The sequence below is a fragment of the Eretmochelys imbricata genome, chromosome 10 (genome assembly GCF_965152235.1).
Source record: "Eretmochelys imbricata isolate rEreImb1 chromosome 10, rEreImb1.hap1, whole genome shotgun sequence".
In the NCBI taxonomy this organism is placed as follows: Eukaryota; Metazoa; Chordata; order Testudines; family Cheloniidae; genus Eretmochelys; species Eretmochelys imbricata.
The window spans coordinates 78,469,979-78,484,751 of NC_135581.1; the positions used below are offsets into that span (position 1 = coordinate 78,469,979).

General features: G+C 48.5%; 1 protein-coding gene across 1 annotated transcript in view; it reads right to left on the bottom strand.

Moving 5' to 3' along the window:
• Positions 1-14,773, bottom strand: part of IGDCC4 (immunoglobulin superfamily DCC subclass member 4) — a 176,887-nt gene that overhangs the window by 14,317 nt on the left and 147,797 nt on the right. The window contains exons 15-18 of the mRNA XM_077829341.1: positions 13,261-13,431; positions 10,667-10,804; positions 9,971-10,076; positions 8,543-8,777 (exon numbers count right to left, since the gene is read on the bottom strand). Coding sequence (XP_077685467.1) covers positions 8,543-8,777; positions 9,971-10,076; positions 10,667-10,804; positions 13,261-13,431 — 650 coding nt within the window. The remainder of the gene's footprint in view (positions 1-8,542; positions 8,778-9,970; positions 10,077-10,666; positions 10,805-13,260; positions 13,432-14,773) is intronic.

Genomic DNA, 14,773 nt, shown 5'->3' on the forward strand with positions numbered 1-14,773 from the left:
GCATGTTCAATTCTTGGCTCTGCTAGAGGCTTCCTGTACATAGTGTCTCCGTGCCTCAGTTTCCTCATCTGCAGCACGGGTATGATAAAAGTATCTCTCTCTAACTGTGTGTCGATATGGAACCTAGAGCAGGAGAGGCTCCAGTCTCAATTGGGCTATCTCAAGGCTGTGGTAATACCATAATAAAGAAAAATCAAAAGGGAAAGCCCTAAATATGACTGAATGCTAAACCAAGAGCCTCAATGTGAATTAATGGAGAAAGAACGTACAAGCACTGAAAGCAGCTCTTTGAACCCAGCTGTAACTTCAAGTGCAAGGTGTTCACAGAACAACGGATTTCTGGCTGAATGATTTCGAATCCAAGAGCCTATTTACTAATTTTAAAGGTCACGCAGCCGTGTTACTGCCAATTTCGTGGCATCCCAGCTACATCAAACTGTGTAAGAGTAATTGCAGTAGCAACATGTGCTAAGCCTTGAGCTGTCAAAAGATCCGGATCAAGAATAATACCAGATTGCACATACAGAGCATGTTTCAGCTGGGGATCTCAAAGCATTTTAAATCAAGAAAGCTCCGTAATAACCCTGGGAGACTGGTAAATGTTATTAATTGTATTCATTTTACAGATGGGGGATTGTGGTACAGAGACGCGTGTGAATCAGCGGCACAGCTGAAATCAGTACTCCAGAGTCCGTGTGGCCAAGTGGGTAGAGCATTGGATTGACACTAAGACGACCTGGGTTTTATTCCTGGCTCTGCCACTGCTCTGTTGGGTGATCTTGACCAAGTTACCTCACAGCCCTGGGCCTCAGTTTCCCCATCTGTAAAATGGCACTAATGATGCTGAGCTCCTTGAAATCTACTGGGGAAAAGCCCCATAGAAGAACTAGATCTTGTTACTGGCACTCCTCTGCCCCAACCATTAGGCTGAACTCCCTTCCTGTTAATGTCAAAACCTGTCAGGAACGAGCTGGATAGCTCAGGGGGTGAATGATGCAGCCTTTCATCTCTAGTTAAATGATCTGAATGCAAACCCAGGACAGTGCAGTGAAATGAGCTATCTCATTTCAGTTCCTAGGACTGGAATTCACATCCTTGCTGGTTATCTGACGGCTTTCACAGCATAGAGGGTAAGGAGTGACTGGATCATGGAGACTGCCCTAGTCTCCTGTCCCTACATCCAGCTCCCTGCAACCAGGTCTTGCTTTAAAGCACATAGGCGTGGCAGGAAAGTCTGCCCTGCCGGTGTCATGCTGCTCCCATTCCCTGGAGAGCCAGGGGATTTCTGTCTCCAAGTAATGCCCATCTGGCAATTGCTATAATTTAATATCTTGCAGCCCATCTGTTGCACAATCATCTAGAGCTGCAAGGATGGATGGAGGGACGACGCAGTGGGCGAGAATGCGCACTACCACGGACAGACCCGGGTTGGGAGCAGCCCGGGGGACGTCACTCCTTGGTCGGACCTGCGCTGGAAGCAGGGAAGGGCAGAGTGCAGCATGCATTGGGCTCTTGCATCCCCTAGTGGCCGGTTACAGGCTTGGAGAAGGAGGAGGAAAAGGAGGAAGAGGCTTGCCCGTCCAGCTACAGTTTAATTGCACTGCTCTGAGCTATGAGGGAGGAAGTATCCCTGCACAAAGCCCCAAGTGGCTACAAAAGCCTTCTGCTCAGCAGGCAGGAAGGCTTCAATTTCAAGTTACTGCCTGAGAAACATACAGCTCCCTAGGAGTGGGCAGCAGGAAGATACTGGTAAGTGGGGCTGAATAGCACTTTGGGGGGATAATGGGGCACAGAGATTTGCACCTCTGGGTCACTAGTGTGAGATGAGTCAAGTTGCTACCAACTGAGGGCTATTTGGTGCAATGGGCTTGGTGGGTCTCAGCCCAGTTCCCGGGGGACGGGCACCCACATCACAAAAGCCACCAGCCCAACTGGCAGCGTCGTGGAGATGGAACGACCTCCTCCCTGCCAATGGTCAGGCTGGAGGTGCAGGAAAGGCAGGGAAGCCAAGGGTGGGGAGGTGTTATGAACGTTAGCCCTGTTCTGTGGGATACCATGTCTGTCTCTGGGGTGGCACTCGGCACCTCCCACCAGTGCTGTGGCCTCGTGATGTTTACTAGAAAAAGAAATATTAAAAGAGAGCGAAAATTGCCTACAGTGTCCCTTTCATCTGGAAAGAGATCAGGTCACCCCAAAGAGCCAGCAGTACCTCCAGGGCTTCAGACACAGGGTCGGAGAAGATGAGCAAACTCTCAACTCCTGGCGAAGGTGCAATTTCCTATACAAACCAGACTGGATCTCTTCTCTGCTGAGTGGGGCTTTCCTGGGGTCATTCTTCTAAGTCCCCCACTTTCCTGTTGTTCTACTGCTTTCCACGCCAGGGGTTTTCATAGCCTCACTCACAGCTCAGAGCGAAAATCCCCTCAGCACAACAGAGCTCGGTCTGTTGCACAGTGGACCAAAACCCACTGTGAGACTCTTCCCTCCACTCCGATCTCCATGGCTCCTAGCCGATGTATTCACACTACCTGCGGCAGGAGTATCTAGGTTAAGCACTCATGTAAAGAGCTGCACAGGGGATGCCATCTGCCGCATGCAACAACCAATGTATTCTGGCATGTGTTCTTGAGCCCCATCTCCTGGCACCTTGTTGATCCATTACCTATTTACATTCTATACTGACACAGAGCCCTCTTGCAATAATTTGGATGCTATCTCTATCTCTGCAGTTACAAGGCTTCTGCCAGCCATGCCCCTTCATTCAGTTGTTCACCTGAGTACCGACAGATTTACAGCTTAGCGTCCGCGCCACGCTAATGCCTGAAGAATTTTTATGTTATGGTCTGTTTCACTCTAGAAATTTCAGAGAAAGAGAGAAAAGAGAAAAAGCCAGAAAGAAGAAAAATGCTTCTCAGTTCAACAGCACCTTCCATCGGAGGCTTGCAAGTCTTCATGAATTAAGCTGTACAGCCCCTTTTGGTATTTACAGGACTCAATTTCCTTAGGATGGGAAATGCCATGGTAAATTTAACAGTTGCCAAGGAGATATGTCCTGATTTTAATGATCACTACTGTAGGAAAGTAGCATTATCACCATTTTATGGTTGAGGAAACCAAGATAGGATAAGTTAAGTGATTTGACAAAGGTTATTTAAAGAATCTGTCAGAACTGGCAACAGAGTTTTCATCTCCCGACGCACAGCCCTGAGCTGTAACTATAAGGCCAGGCCTCTCTCCAGTGACCAAAGAGCAGAAAACTACATCTGCTGGAATTATGGTCCCCATTTTCTAAGTTACAGTGTCCAGATGTACATGCTCCTGACTGCATGCAGACGGCACCTGGGGCATGCTCACGAATTGAGTTAAGTGCACAGGTTAAGTCTGGAATTTTGGAAGCGTCTGTACAATACACTAGCTCACTCCATGTCGTGATGTCTCCCTCCACTGCCCATGTCCAGCAACTACAACAGCCTGCTCCTTGCTGCCTGCTAAAGGAGTGGGTAGGATTTTGTGCATTCAGCACTGAAGATCCTGGTGCAGTCGACGCGGATGACCATGCTCTATATGTACGCAGCCAGGCTTCCTCACACGTGCACTTTTGAAGACATGGATCCTTACGTTTGTATCCATTTCTTTGTAACAAAATAATGTCCCGATTCTTCCAGTGAAACCCTTCCAATACACCAGCAGGGATTCAAAAAATATCATTTCTTTAACATTCGATGGCATCCCCTACCAGACTGTTCCAATGGGGGACAGGGCGGGGGTGGTGGTAGCTACTTAGCGGCATTGCTGTCACATGATACTAAGGGGCAGAGCTAGAATTCAGCTAGGGAAGAGGTGAGAATCGTTTATGAAAAAAACCCTAAACCAGGAACAGGTCATGGTTATGCCTCTTCTCTGGCCCCCACCACCATGGCATCTGGGCTAGCACCTCACCCCCTGGCAGAGGCTAGTGCCACCAGGGAAAGTAGGGCCCCGATTCAGCAAAGCATGTAAAGCACCTGCTTGACTTTCCGCACACACCTCGTTGCTGAATCAGGGGCCAGCACAGCAGAGTTTACAGGATGCTGACTGTGTCCAGCCCCCCGCATGGGGTGGGGTGCATGGGAGAATGCTTGCACTCCCCCCTCTTGCACACCCATGCTGGGTCAAGCTGAGATAAGCCCCAAGAGTAGCTCTGCAGAGAGTGCAGATACTTAATCTATCCGATCTGCTGGCAGATTTCATTCCAAGCACATGCACTTTTCCTTGGCATCCTCCAGGATACTGCATACGGTTTGCTGTCCAGTGGTAACACAGCTGCCCCAGAAATATATTACTGACTTTCTCAGAGTACAAGAACCAGGAAGTTACTGGCTGTCTGAGCTTTGTGGTCACAGCTTTGGAGGCTGCAATCTTCTGGCCTTGTGAGACTAACGCTCCTGCATGTCTCCTGCTCACCAAGCCCAGGTGGCTCTACAATATAATTTCATGGAGGAGTCAGGATTTCTGGAGACTAGGAGCAAATCCAAGGTGCTGCAGATGACAGCACAGCACTTGAATAGAAGCATGTACATCTCCATGGCATAGACAGTCCAACAATGCAGGCAGCAAGACCCTGCTGAGCTGCCAGAAGCTATGGCAGACTGGGACTGAAAGTGAAACCCTGGATGTAGGAGCATTAGCCAGCCTCCCACTCAGCAGATTAAATTGCGGCCAGACTGTACACTCTGCAAACCTTTGATCTTTGATAATCCATCTGCCGAACGCCAAGACAGGATTCTAAGATCCTGAGATTCTGAGGCCTTAAACTCTCTGAAGACAAACCCTGAACAGACTGTGATTGGCATTCGTGCTCCTTTGGGGAGCAGATCTTGCGTTTCTAGAGATTAAATTCCCGCTTGGGCAGTATCCACAGAGGGATCTGGATTTATTATCCCCAAAAGGCAGGAGGAAAGTGACTCAACTGGGCAGAGAGTTTTACCTCCAGGACCCTGAATCAGAGATCAGGGGCAAAGTAACTCTTTAAAGAAAAACATTTGTTCCTCATTTAATGGAAAGGGCTGTTAAAAGGGCGGGGGCGGGGAGGGGGGGTGGAGAAGCAACCCAACGCTTAAATACTTACACTGCAAGGAGCTGTGCTTGCTACACAGGAAACCTCACGCTCTCTCCTATCTTTTCCTGTTAGTCTTGATCCGATGGAACACCTGGGAAACCAAGGTGAATCGCTTTGACCCTTGTGACGGTTAAGGAAGACAAGGATGTGGCATATCAAAAAGAATACATCTGCTCATTCCAAACTCTCCAAGGCTGGGCTCTCACACGTCTCCCTTATTTTGCACTTAGATTTGATTAAAGTTTTCTATCTTGAATACACCTTAACACCAGTGACATACAAGCATATGATTGATGCAAACATGAAATCCTCTGTCCTCACAATGCGCCTGTTTCACTCAACCTCCTAATTACCTTACACACTCTCCCCGGGTTACAAAGAAAGACATAAACAGATTAACTAAATTAGGCCAATTAAAGGTTCCCTAATGGAATGAAATGCTTCAGACATTGCTTGAGAGAGAAAAGGGGGCAGGGAGACGAGAAAGACGAGGCAATGTCAGGCAAATTACATAGAGCTCGGAGAATACCTCCAAACATACAGATCCACAAATAAAAACACAAGCTCCCTTCAATTGAGGTCACCTTCCTGATGTTTGCTCTCCGTGAACATGCTGGTGAACTTGATGTTTATAAAAACGGCACATTTTAAGTTAATACTGGGGAGAGTATTTGTAGAAAGCAGATGTCGAATTTGTGAACGCAAATATTTGCATTGGAAACTCGATCATTAATCTGTGGAATTCGTGGCCACAAGATCTCACAGAGTTTAGCAGGAGTCCCAAGGGGACTGAAACCTGAGTGCATCCACAATATCAGACAGGACAAACCAATTTTCTCTATAAAAAGCCTCAGATATTTCTCGATACAAGTTCTCCGATCCAGCATTCTGGTTTTGCTTTCAATGCTCGTTTTATAAAATAAACCAAGAATCTCATTGCTTCCATCCAAAGAGAAACTGTCGTCCTCTTTTGCCCTTCGCCAACAACCACTTCAACCTTCTCTCATAGATCAATGGATTCTAAGGCCAGAATGGACCATTACGATCATCCAGTCCGAACGTCTGCAAAACACAGTCCCTAGAATTTCACTCCATCATTTCTGCATCACGTCCATAACGTCAGCTTGAGCTAAAGCATCTCTCTTTTGATTTACTGATTGCCACAACGTCCTTGTACAGTTACTTGTCTTAAGTGGAAAGTCAAGTTTCTTGGTCATGGTCATTAAATTGCCCCAGGCTTGCAACTGAACCAGAGTTATGACCAGACAGACAACACGGTAGAGTCCAGCATCATCTTTCTTACCGAAAGGCTGGAGGAATTTCTCCTTTGTAGAATCGCAACATGCTATTGTGGGGCCTTTTGATGGACAAACATGCTCTACAGCAGGGCTGAAGGAGCTAACACAGGACCTGATTCAAATTCTGATGAAGCCAATGGAAGTCTTTCTATTGACTTCAGTGGGCTTTGGATCAGTTCTATTAATACCAGAGACTGGTCCAAACCCAGGCCCTGGTCCAGAACACCATCAAACTTTGAGGAAGCCTGGGGCCAAAACATGGGGGATTTAGGCTCATGGCTAGCAAACATCAGCATCTGTAATGATATTGCCACTGGCCCATAGACATGCCAGGCAGATAAAAACCCCAGCACAACTCTGCAAGTCTACCAACCTTTGAAAAAGGGAGATTCACTCTGCAGAATTTGCATGGCTGACTGTCAACTACAGTAAGGTCTGACTTTCATCAGAATCCTTATGGGAAAGTCCAGAACTAGATAATGAGGACCTTTCTATAAGGCGTTTTTTTAACCATCGTACAGAACGTAATGGAGAATTATATCCCTCCTATAGAATTCCACAGGACGAGAAAAGCTAAAGAAAGGATATTAAGTCTCTTTTAAATGCTATCGGTTTAATTTTTAAAAATCCCTATTAGTTTTCTACAGAACTCTGTTTATCTCACCCCTATTAAATTCTAGAGGACGAATGTGGTTTGGTCCTAATGGATTCATATTTGTGCTAAGTAGAGGGTGAGACCTTTTTCCCTTGTCTCTCTAGCGGTGAAGGCCACTATGACATTTGCATTGAACACAGAGGCATCAGTAACAAACCCTGCCCTGCACAACGGCACAAAGGACCTGGGTGGAACAGAACCACGGCAGCTCTGCTGGGAGAAGAACCTTTCTACTCTACAGCGCAGAGCTGTGTTCCCAGAGATGAGGTGGAGCTGGACTGAGGCAGAAGCAACAGATCACAAATCCATAGCTATGGAGATCCATCCACCATTCCATCCTTCCCCAAAATGGGATCATTGCAGACAGGGGATCTACTCCTGCCTTGAAGCTACAGCAGCATCCATAGGTCAACATCACGGGAGCTCTGAGACTCTTGCCTTTAGAAAGTGTCTTGTAATACATCAATGGAAAACTAACACCACGTTGGTCACTAAAATCATTATGAAATGTACGTAACAATGCTGTATGTGACATTATGGATATTTTCTCTTTTGGGATCTGTAAACAAACCAAGGAAGCAAAAAAGTTTTTTTCCAGACAAAGGAGAATGGCCAACACCTCTTGGACTCAAGGACAAATCAAGCCAGGTGTGCCAAGAACAATGGGCCATTCATTTGCATTGCAAAATCCCAGGAGACTGCAAAAATTAACATGGCATCAGCTCCATGGAGGACACAGAGAGCTGAGCCCCCAGGACGGCTTCCTGGCTTTGAAACCAAAGATGAACTTTGAGGATATCAGGACCTTCTGAAAGACTTGGAGGTAACCATCACAGAGGGACGATGGGGTACTGCACCCTTCAAGCCTTTGAGAGCTGGGTCCTCTTAGCCTGGAAGGCAAGAGCTGCAGCAGGGCAGACAGCTTTGGGGGGATGGACACACACACACACTCTCTCTCTCAGGACTGAAAGGGCTGTTGGTGTCGCCCTGCAAGGAGGAACCAGGCTGGTGGAGGCCAGGGTGAGGCCGCTGTCCCATGAGCAGGCTGCTGGTGGCAGGGCTCGGAGCCAAAGTTGCACAGCACAGAAGTACCCAGGTCTACAGGGCAGGTGGGGACACACCCCCTTACTGGTCTGGGTGAACCCCAAAGCATCACCAGGGAACGTCCTCCTCTGGCACTGGCGATGACATGGACTCGCTATAGGAACTGGGAAATTCTTAACATGGCTGGATATGAAAATCAGTGTATTGGGGGGAAAACAGCTCAGGATAACCATATTAGAGGAAATACATTTGATAATACTCTGTAGTCAGGGATTCTCAGCATCAGGTGATACAGGAACCCCCCTTGCTAGCGTGGTGCCTGCCCTGAAATGATCCATCCAGAGCCAGAGGGGAAATCAGACGCAACTCTGCTTGGTTCCTTGGTGCCGCTCCAGGTTAAGAGGGTTATCTGAGCAAGGCGGTGGTAAGCATTCGCACTGGCGATACCTTTCTTATCCCGTGGATGCTGTCATCCGGAAGGCTGGTGTGGATGAGGCTGTGTACTTCCGTCAGCTCTGTGATGTCCACCAGGGGCAAGGGAACCTCTTCAGAGAGCGGGGACATGAGCGATTCCAGCTCATGAGAATCAGACTTGGCGCTGGGCCCGGGCGGTCCCTGCCTGCCCCGGTGATAGGAGCTGTGATTCCCAGAGGCTTGAGAATCCAGGCCTGGCAGAGCCTCCCTGCAGGGGATGGGAAAACAAACAAAGGTTTCCACCTCGGAGGGCAAACAGCCCTGGACTCCCTTGTCCAGCCAATCAGAGCTCAAGGGGTGTCATCTCCCAACTTGTGAGCAGTGGCAGATGCTGGACCAAACTGCCCCTCTCTGCTTGGGTTGTTATTAACAGGACTGGAACGGCTCTGCTTTTGGCTACTCTGCTGGGTGCAGGGATCAGTGTTAAGGCCCCTGTGCTCACCACTTATTACCAACACACCCTGAGCCCGGGCTGTGTAACAAGCACAGTGTGCCGTTTCTACAACCCGCCCCCTGTCCAGCAGATCACAGTGGCTGGTCCTTAGTGCCCCGTAACGGGAGCGAGAGACAAGGGCCAGGATCTACCTCTCACTCATGCTTATCACACCCCACATGAAGCAGCTAAGTTTTATCAGCCCCATTTTACACGTGACAGAGGGAGGTTATGTGATGGGGGTAGGTTTGTGGCAGAGCCTGGATGAGACTTCGGGAGCTCCTAGGTCCCACCCCTGTGCTCAGTCCACCTGCTCACAATGCCTCTCTCTAAAACTACGGCTTACATCAAAAGTTGGGCTTCAAATGATTTCCTTTGTAAGCACTTACAGGGCAGGTTCTGACACCTAGGTCAGATCAATAGGACTCAGCCAATATAACCCAAATGAGGATCTGGCCCCGACCATGCCAACCCACTCCATTACATCAGGAAGAAAGGGAACCCTCTAACAGTCTTCCCAGCTGGAAGCTCACAAAGCTGCTCAGTGCATGCTAACAGCTATCAGCCAGGCACCCAAATGCAGCAGAGCCGTGTTGTGCATATGCAGAGAGGAAGGAAGGATAATGTTCTTTGATACGGCAATTAGCATTCTATTTTGCTGCAAAAACAATTACTCTAACAATGCAGATTAAAGAAAAGCTACTGCAGCAGCATACAAACCAGCAAACCAGACTGCATTCATTAAACAGCGCTCCGTCGCGGGCACGCCCCGCAAAGCAACATGACAGAGAAGGAATTTTATATTGAAAGACGTGGATTATTTTTAGGGCCTGCATCTTTCACTGCCTTAAATTCAATTGTTCTACAACAGAGCACATCTCAATGTGGGAAAGAATTTGACGGGGCTTTTTGTGCTGCTCCCCATCGGTGCTCTGCTCTGCTTACTGTCCGGATAATGCAAGGCATACCTCTGCTTGCTGCTGCGGAAACTGGCACACGTACAGAAGAGTATGCAGAGGAGACCTAAGCAGACTCCCACGATGATCCCGGTGACCGAGTGGATATCCAGAACATCTAGTAGGCGAAGGACAGAGTCGAGTCAGCGTCTCAAGCCCTACCAGGAAGAGGACGCAGAGCGTCCAGTGCCTTCAGAAAAACACCGACTTTGGGCGCGTGGATATAAAATGGGCCCAACGGACCAATTACTGATCCAGAGCTAGTGTTTCCTAAAGCCCAGGGGTAGTGGGACGACTGGCCCCAAGTTGGACCCATATCTCAGACACACACACAAAGAGATACGCACACAACATACTATTATAAGAAGTACTTGGCAATGACCGTTGAAGCAGATAAAAGCAAACTGGCATCTGTCAAAGATTCAGCTGCCTTAATGCTACATGAACTAATCTGATCGCTGCAAGATGGGCAATTAGAGCCAAATCCTTGCCCCAAGATACGGATAGGCAACTGCCACAGACGTCAGCAAGAGCTGTGCACACGCTGAATTTGGCTCAATCCCAGCACGGTTTAAGCATGTTCACGTTGGCTGGCACACAAAACTAAACAACACTAATAACTACGGGCAATTATGGAGCGTGACTCAATGCTCAGAGTGACATCTCGAGACCAGGGCATGCTTCCTGGGGTAGTAAAAACTGGAATACCTGACTGCTTCTCGCGAAGGGTGTGCACGTCCTTTACATTCGAGTACGGCCCGGACCCTACAATGGTCTTTGCTCCCATCTTGAAGTAATACCTGGTGTCACTCTCCAAGCCATGCACCTCAGTGCTGAAAGTATTTCCTGTTCAAAAGCAGGTGAGAAGGTTTAATGTTTATGGTTTAGATGCTATCTGGGGGGGTTGCAGAACTTTGTTTCATTCTCCGAGCTAGCAGAGTCTGTGAGCAGTATAACGTAAAGAGATGCCTTTTGTACCCCAGGACAGTTATGGTTTAGCTAACTAATATGCTCACTAGCAGCCTGACCCTGCCTGTGTGAAACTTTACTCACATGAGTAATCTCACTGAAGCCTCTCCTTCAGCTACACTGCCTCGTGCTCCCAAATTCTGGGCTGGACGCAGGATTGGAATTCTCTGGCCTGTAATATGCAGGAGGTCAATCAGATGGTCCCTTCAGGCCTGAAAATCTTGACATTTATGTCGTTCCTTGGCCATACCCCTAGACCACCGCCTCTGTGCTACCATGGATTGAGCCCAGTGAGCAATCCCATTTGAGCCACTGAGAGGACTCTCATCAGTCAAGTTCTCTACATGCCGAGCTGTTGGCAGGATGTGGTCCCAATCCAAATCCACTATGTGCTAACTTTAATTCCTAATTAACATCCATTTTGAAATATTCAATCAGAAGCCTCTGCAGTTCAGCTCCATACATCCCCAGAGATTTCTGACCCTTTCCGTTTTCACAGATTCATAGATTCCAAGGCCAAAAGGGATCACTGTGATCATCTAGTCTGACCTCCTGCATAGCACAGGCTCTAGGATTCCCTGAATTAACTCCTGTTTGAACCAGGGCACATCTGTTAAAAAACTACCCGATCTAGTTTTACAAGCAGCCAGCGATCAAGAATGCACCACATCCCTTGGTAAGTTGTTCCAGTGGTTAATTACCGTCCCGATGAAAAACGTGCGCCTTCTTTCCCGTCTGAATTTGTTTCGCTTCCACTACCAGCCATTGGATATTGTTCTATCATCACATTTTCGTTCCCCGGGTAGGTACTCACCAACTGGGGTCAAATCACCCCACAACCTTCTCTTTGTTGAGCTAAATAGATTGAGCTCCATGTGTCAATCACTATAAGGCAGGTTTTCTCATCCTTTAATCATTCTTGTGGCTCTTCTCTGACCCTCTCCCATCTGTCAGAATCCAGAACGGGCCGCAGTATTTCCAAAATGGTTGCACCAGTGCCGTTACCGAGGTCATTTCACCTCCCTATTCCTGCTGAGATTTCCCTCTTTCTGCATCCAAGAATCGCATTAGCCCTTTTGGCCACCTTGTGCAGCTGATTATCCAAGTCCTTTCCAGAGTCACTGCTTCCCAGGCCTGAGTCCCCCATTCTTTGTGCCTAGATAGCTAACTCTACGTTTGGCCGTCCTGAATGCATATTGTTTGCTTGCGCTCAGCTTACTGAGCAATGCAGATCACTCTATCTAGGACTTGTCCTCTTCCTTGTTTACCCCTCCCCCAAGCTGTGTGTCATCTCTACACCTTCTCAGTAATGATTTTATCTTATCTTCCAGGTCATTGATAAAATGTTAAATAGCGTAGGGCCAAGAACCGATCGCTGCAGGAGCCCACTAGAAATACACCCGCTGCAAGCTGATTCCCCATTTGCAGTTACATTTTGAGACCTAGCGATTAGGCAGGTTTTAACCCATTTAATGTGTGCCCTGTTGATTTTGTATCCTTCTGTCTTCTCATTCAAAAGCTCAGTTTTCCTTCAGGGCAATGGGTGAACAAACTGCAAGAAATGACCAGCTGAACTCTTAACTTCTTGCTGCACCTTACACGTTCCATTTCTGCTCACTCGCATGGGCTTCACCTCCCCAGCCCACAGCTCCGCCCTGACACCGTTATCGGATGAAAACCGCCACACATAGGAGTGACCTGGTTTTGCAGAGGGCCTCCTGGATGATCTCAGGTGGCCGATGTGCTCACAGGGCCTAGCTTCTGAGCAGCCGCAAACATGCAGCATTGTCTTTCAACCATCGACCCACCCGCTTTCCTCCTTTCTTATCTCTGAGCCACAGCCTTGACACTCGGTCAACAGGAAGTTCTTTCCCTGCCTAGCGATAGCATCTTGTCTCTCTGCAGCTCCGATCCGCAGAGCACCCAAGAGCCTTGCTAAAGAGGCAGCTGGCAAGAGAACCCACCTGCTTCCAAACACACCTCCTCTCCCAATGCTCATGCTCTGCTTCTCAATCCTTCTCAATGCTCATGCTCTGCTCTCAGCTGTGGGTCTCCTCCGCCACCTCTATTTCTAATTGTATTGCAGGCTAGCGCAGCCTTTCCTCAACATTATCTGTCCCACAGCTCATTAGACTTCTGTTACCAGTGTTTCGAGGCTAGACAGCAGAGACGCATGACCCCTGTCAGAAAGCAGAGAGGGCCAGGGAAATGGGGGGATTCTGAACTGACATTTATTAGGATTGGCACATGTGCCCAACAAGGATTGAAGTCAACGCACCTCCACTCTGGACCCAGCCCAATGGACACGCTCCTGAGCTACTCTAGGTGCTCACCTTCTTTCCTCAGCAGAGTCCACATGTCATCGGGCTGCGTGTTGTTTGCATTATACAGGATGACATACTCCACAATGATGCCATTGGGTTCGACTGGAGGACACCAATGCACCTGCACGGCATATGGGTTGATCGGTTGCAGCCTGAGGTCGGATGGAGGCGTGGACGGCCCTGAAGAGACAAAGGATACGACGACTGCCCCAAACGTTCAACAGGAACCAAAGGGGAAATGGTGAAAGCTCAGCTCTTTGGGCCACACCTCCAATTTGGTACCCCCAAAAGTGGGCTCGTGCCAAAGCTGCATTTGCAGATGGGAGCTGGGTGGCTGGATGCACACCGGAGTGATCTGAACATGGATGGATGCAAATGGTGCACAAACAGGGCTGCTCATTGTTGACTTTGGAGCTGAATGGAAGGGTGTGCTCCCTGAGGCACAAACAGTGGGGAGTTTGTCCGTCCTGGCCAGCAAGCTAAGGAGTAGCAGGAAAACACGGGTGTAGCTGCACAGCTCAGGAAGAGATACAACATTAAAATACACCGAAGCTTTTCTTATCCTCGGGCAAGGGATCCTCCGAGCCCCCTGCCCCCTTCTGGTTTTTAATTCCCCGCCCGCAAAACTCTCTTACCACCACAGCTGGATGGTAGCCACCCTCCAAAGTCATAGAATCATAGAATATCAGGGTTGGAAGGGACCTCAGGAGGCCATCTAGTCCAACCCCCTGCTCAAAGCAGGACCAATCCCCAATTAAACCATCCCAGCCAGGGCTTTGTCAAGCCTGACCTTAAAAACTTCTAAGGAAGGAGATTCTACCACCTCCCTAGGTAATGCATTCCAGTGTTTCACCACCCTCCTAGTGAAAAAGTTTTTCCTAATATCCAACCTAAACCTCCCCCACTGCAACTTGAGACCATTACTCCTTGTCCTGTCCTCTTCTACCACTGAGAATAGTCTAGAACCATCCTCTCTGGAACCACCTCTCAGGTAGTTGAAAGCAGCTATCAAATCCCCCCTCATTCTTCTCTTCTGCAGACTAAACAATCCCAGTTCCCTCAGCCTCTCCTCATAACTCATGTGTTCCAGTCCCCTAATCATTTTTGTTGCCCTTCACTAGACTCTCTCCAATTTATCCACATCCTTCTTGTAGTGTGGAGCCCAAAACTGGACACAGTACTCCAGATGAGGCCTCACCAATGTTAAATAGAGGGGGACGATCATGTCCCTCGATCTGCTCGCTATGCCCCTACTTATACATCCCAAAATGCCATTGGCCTTCTTGGCAACAAGGGCACACTGCTGACTCATATCCAGCTTCTCATCCACTGTCACCCCTAGGTCCTTTTCCGCAGAACTGCTGCCTAGCCATTCGGTCCCTAGTCTGTAGCTGTGCATTGGGTTCTTCCGTCCTAAGTGCAGGACCCTGCACTTATCCTTATTGAACCTCATCAGATTTCTTTTGGCCCAATCCTCCAATTTGTCTAGGTCCCTCTGTATCCTATCCCTGCCCTCCAGCAT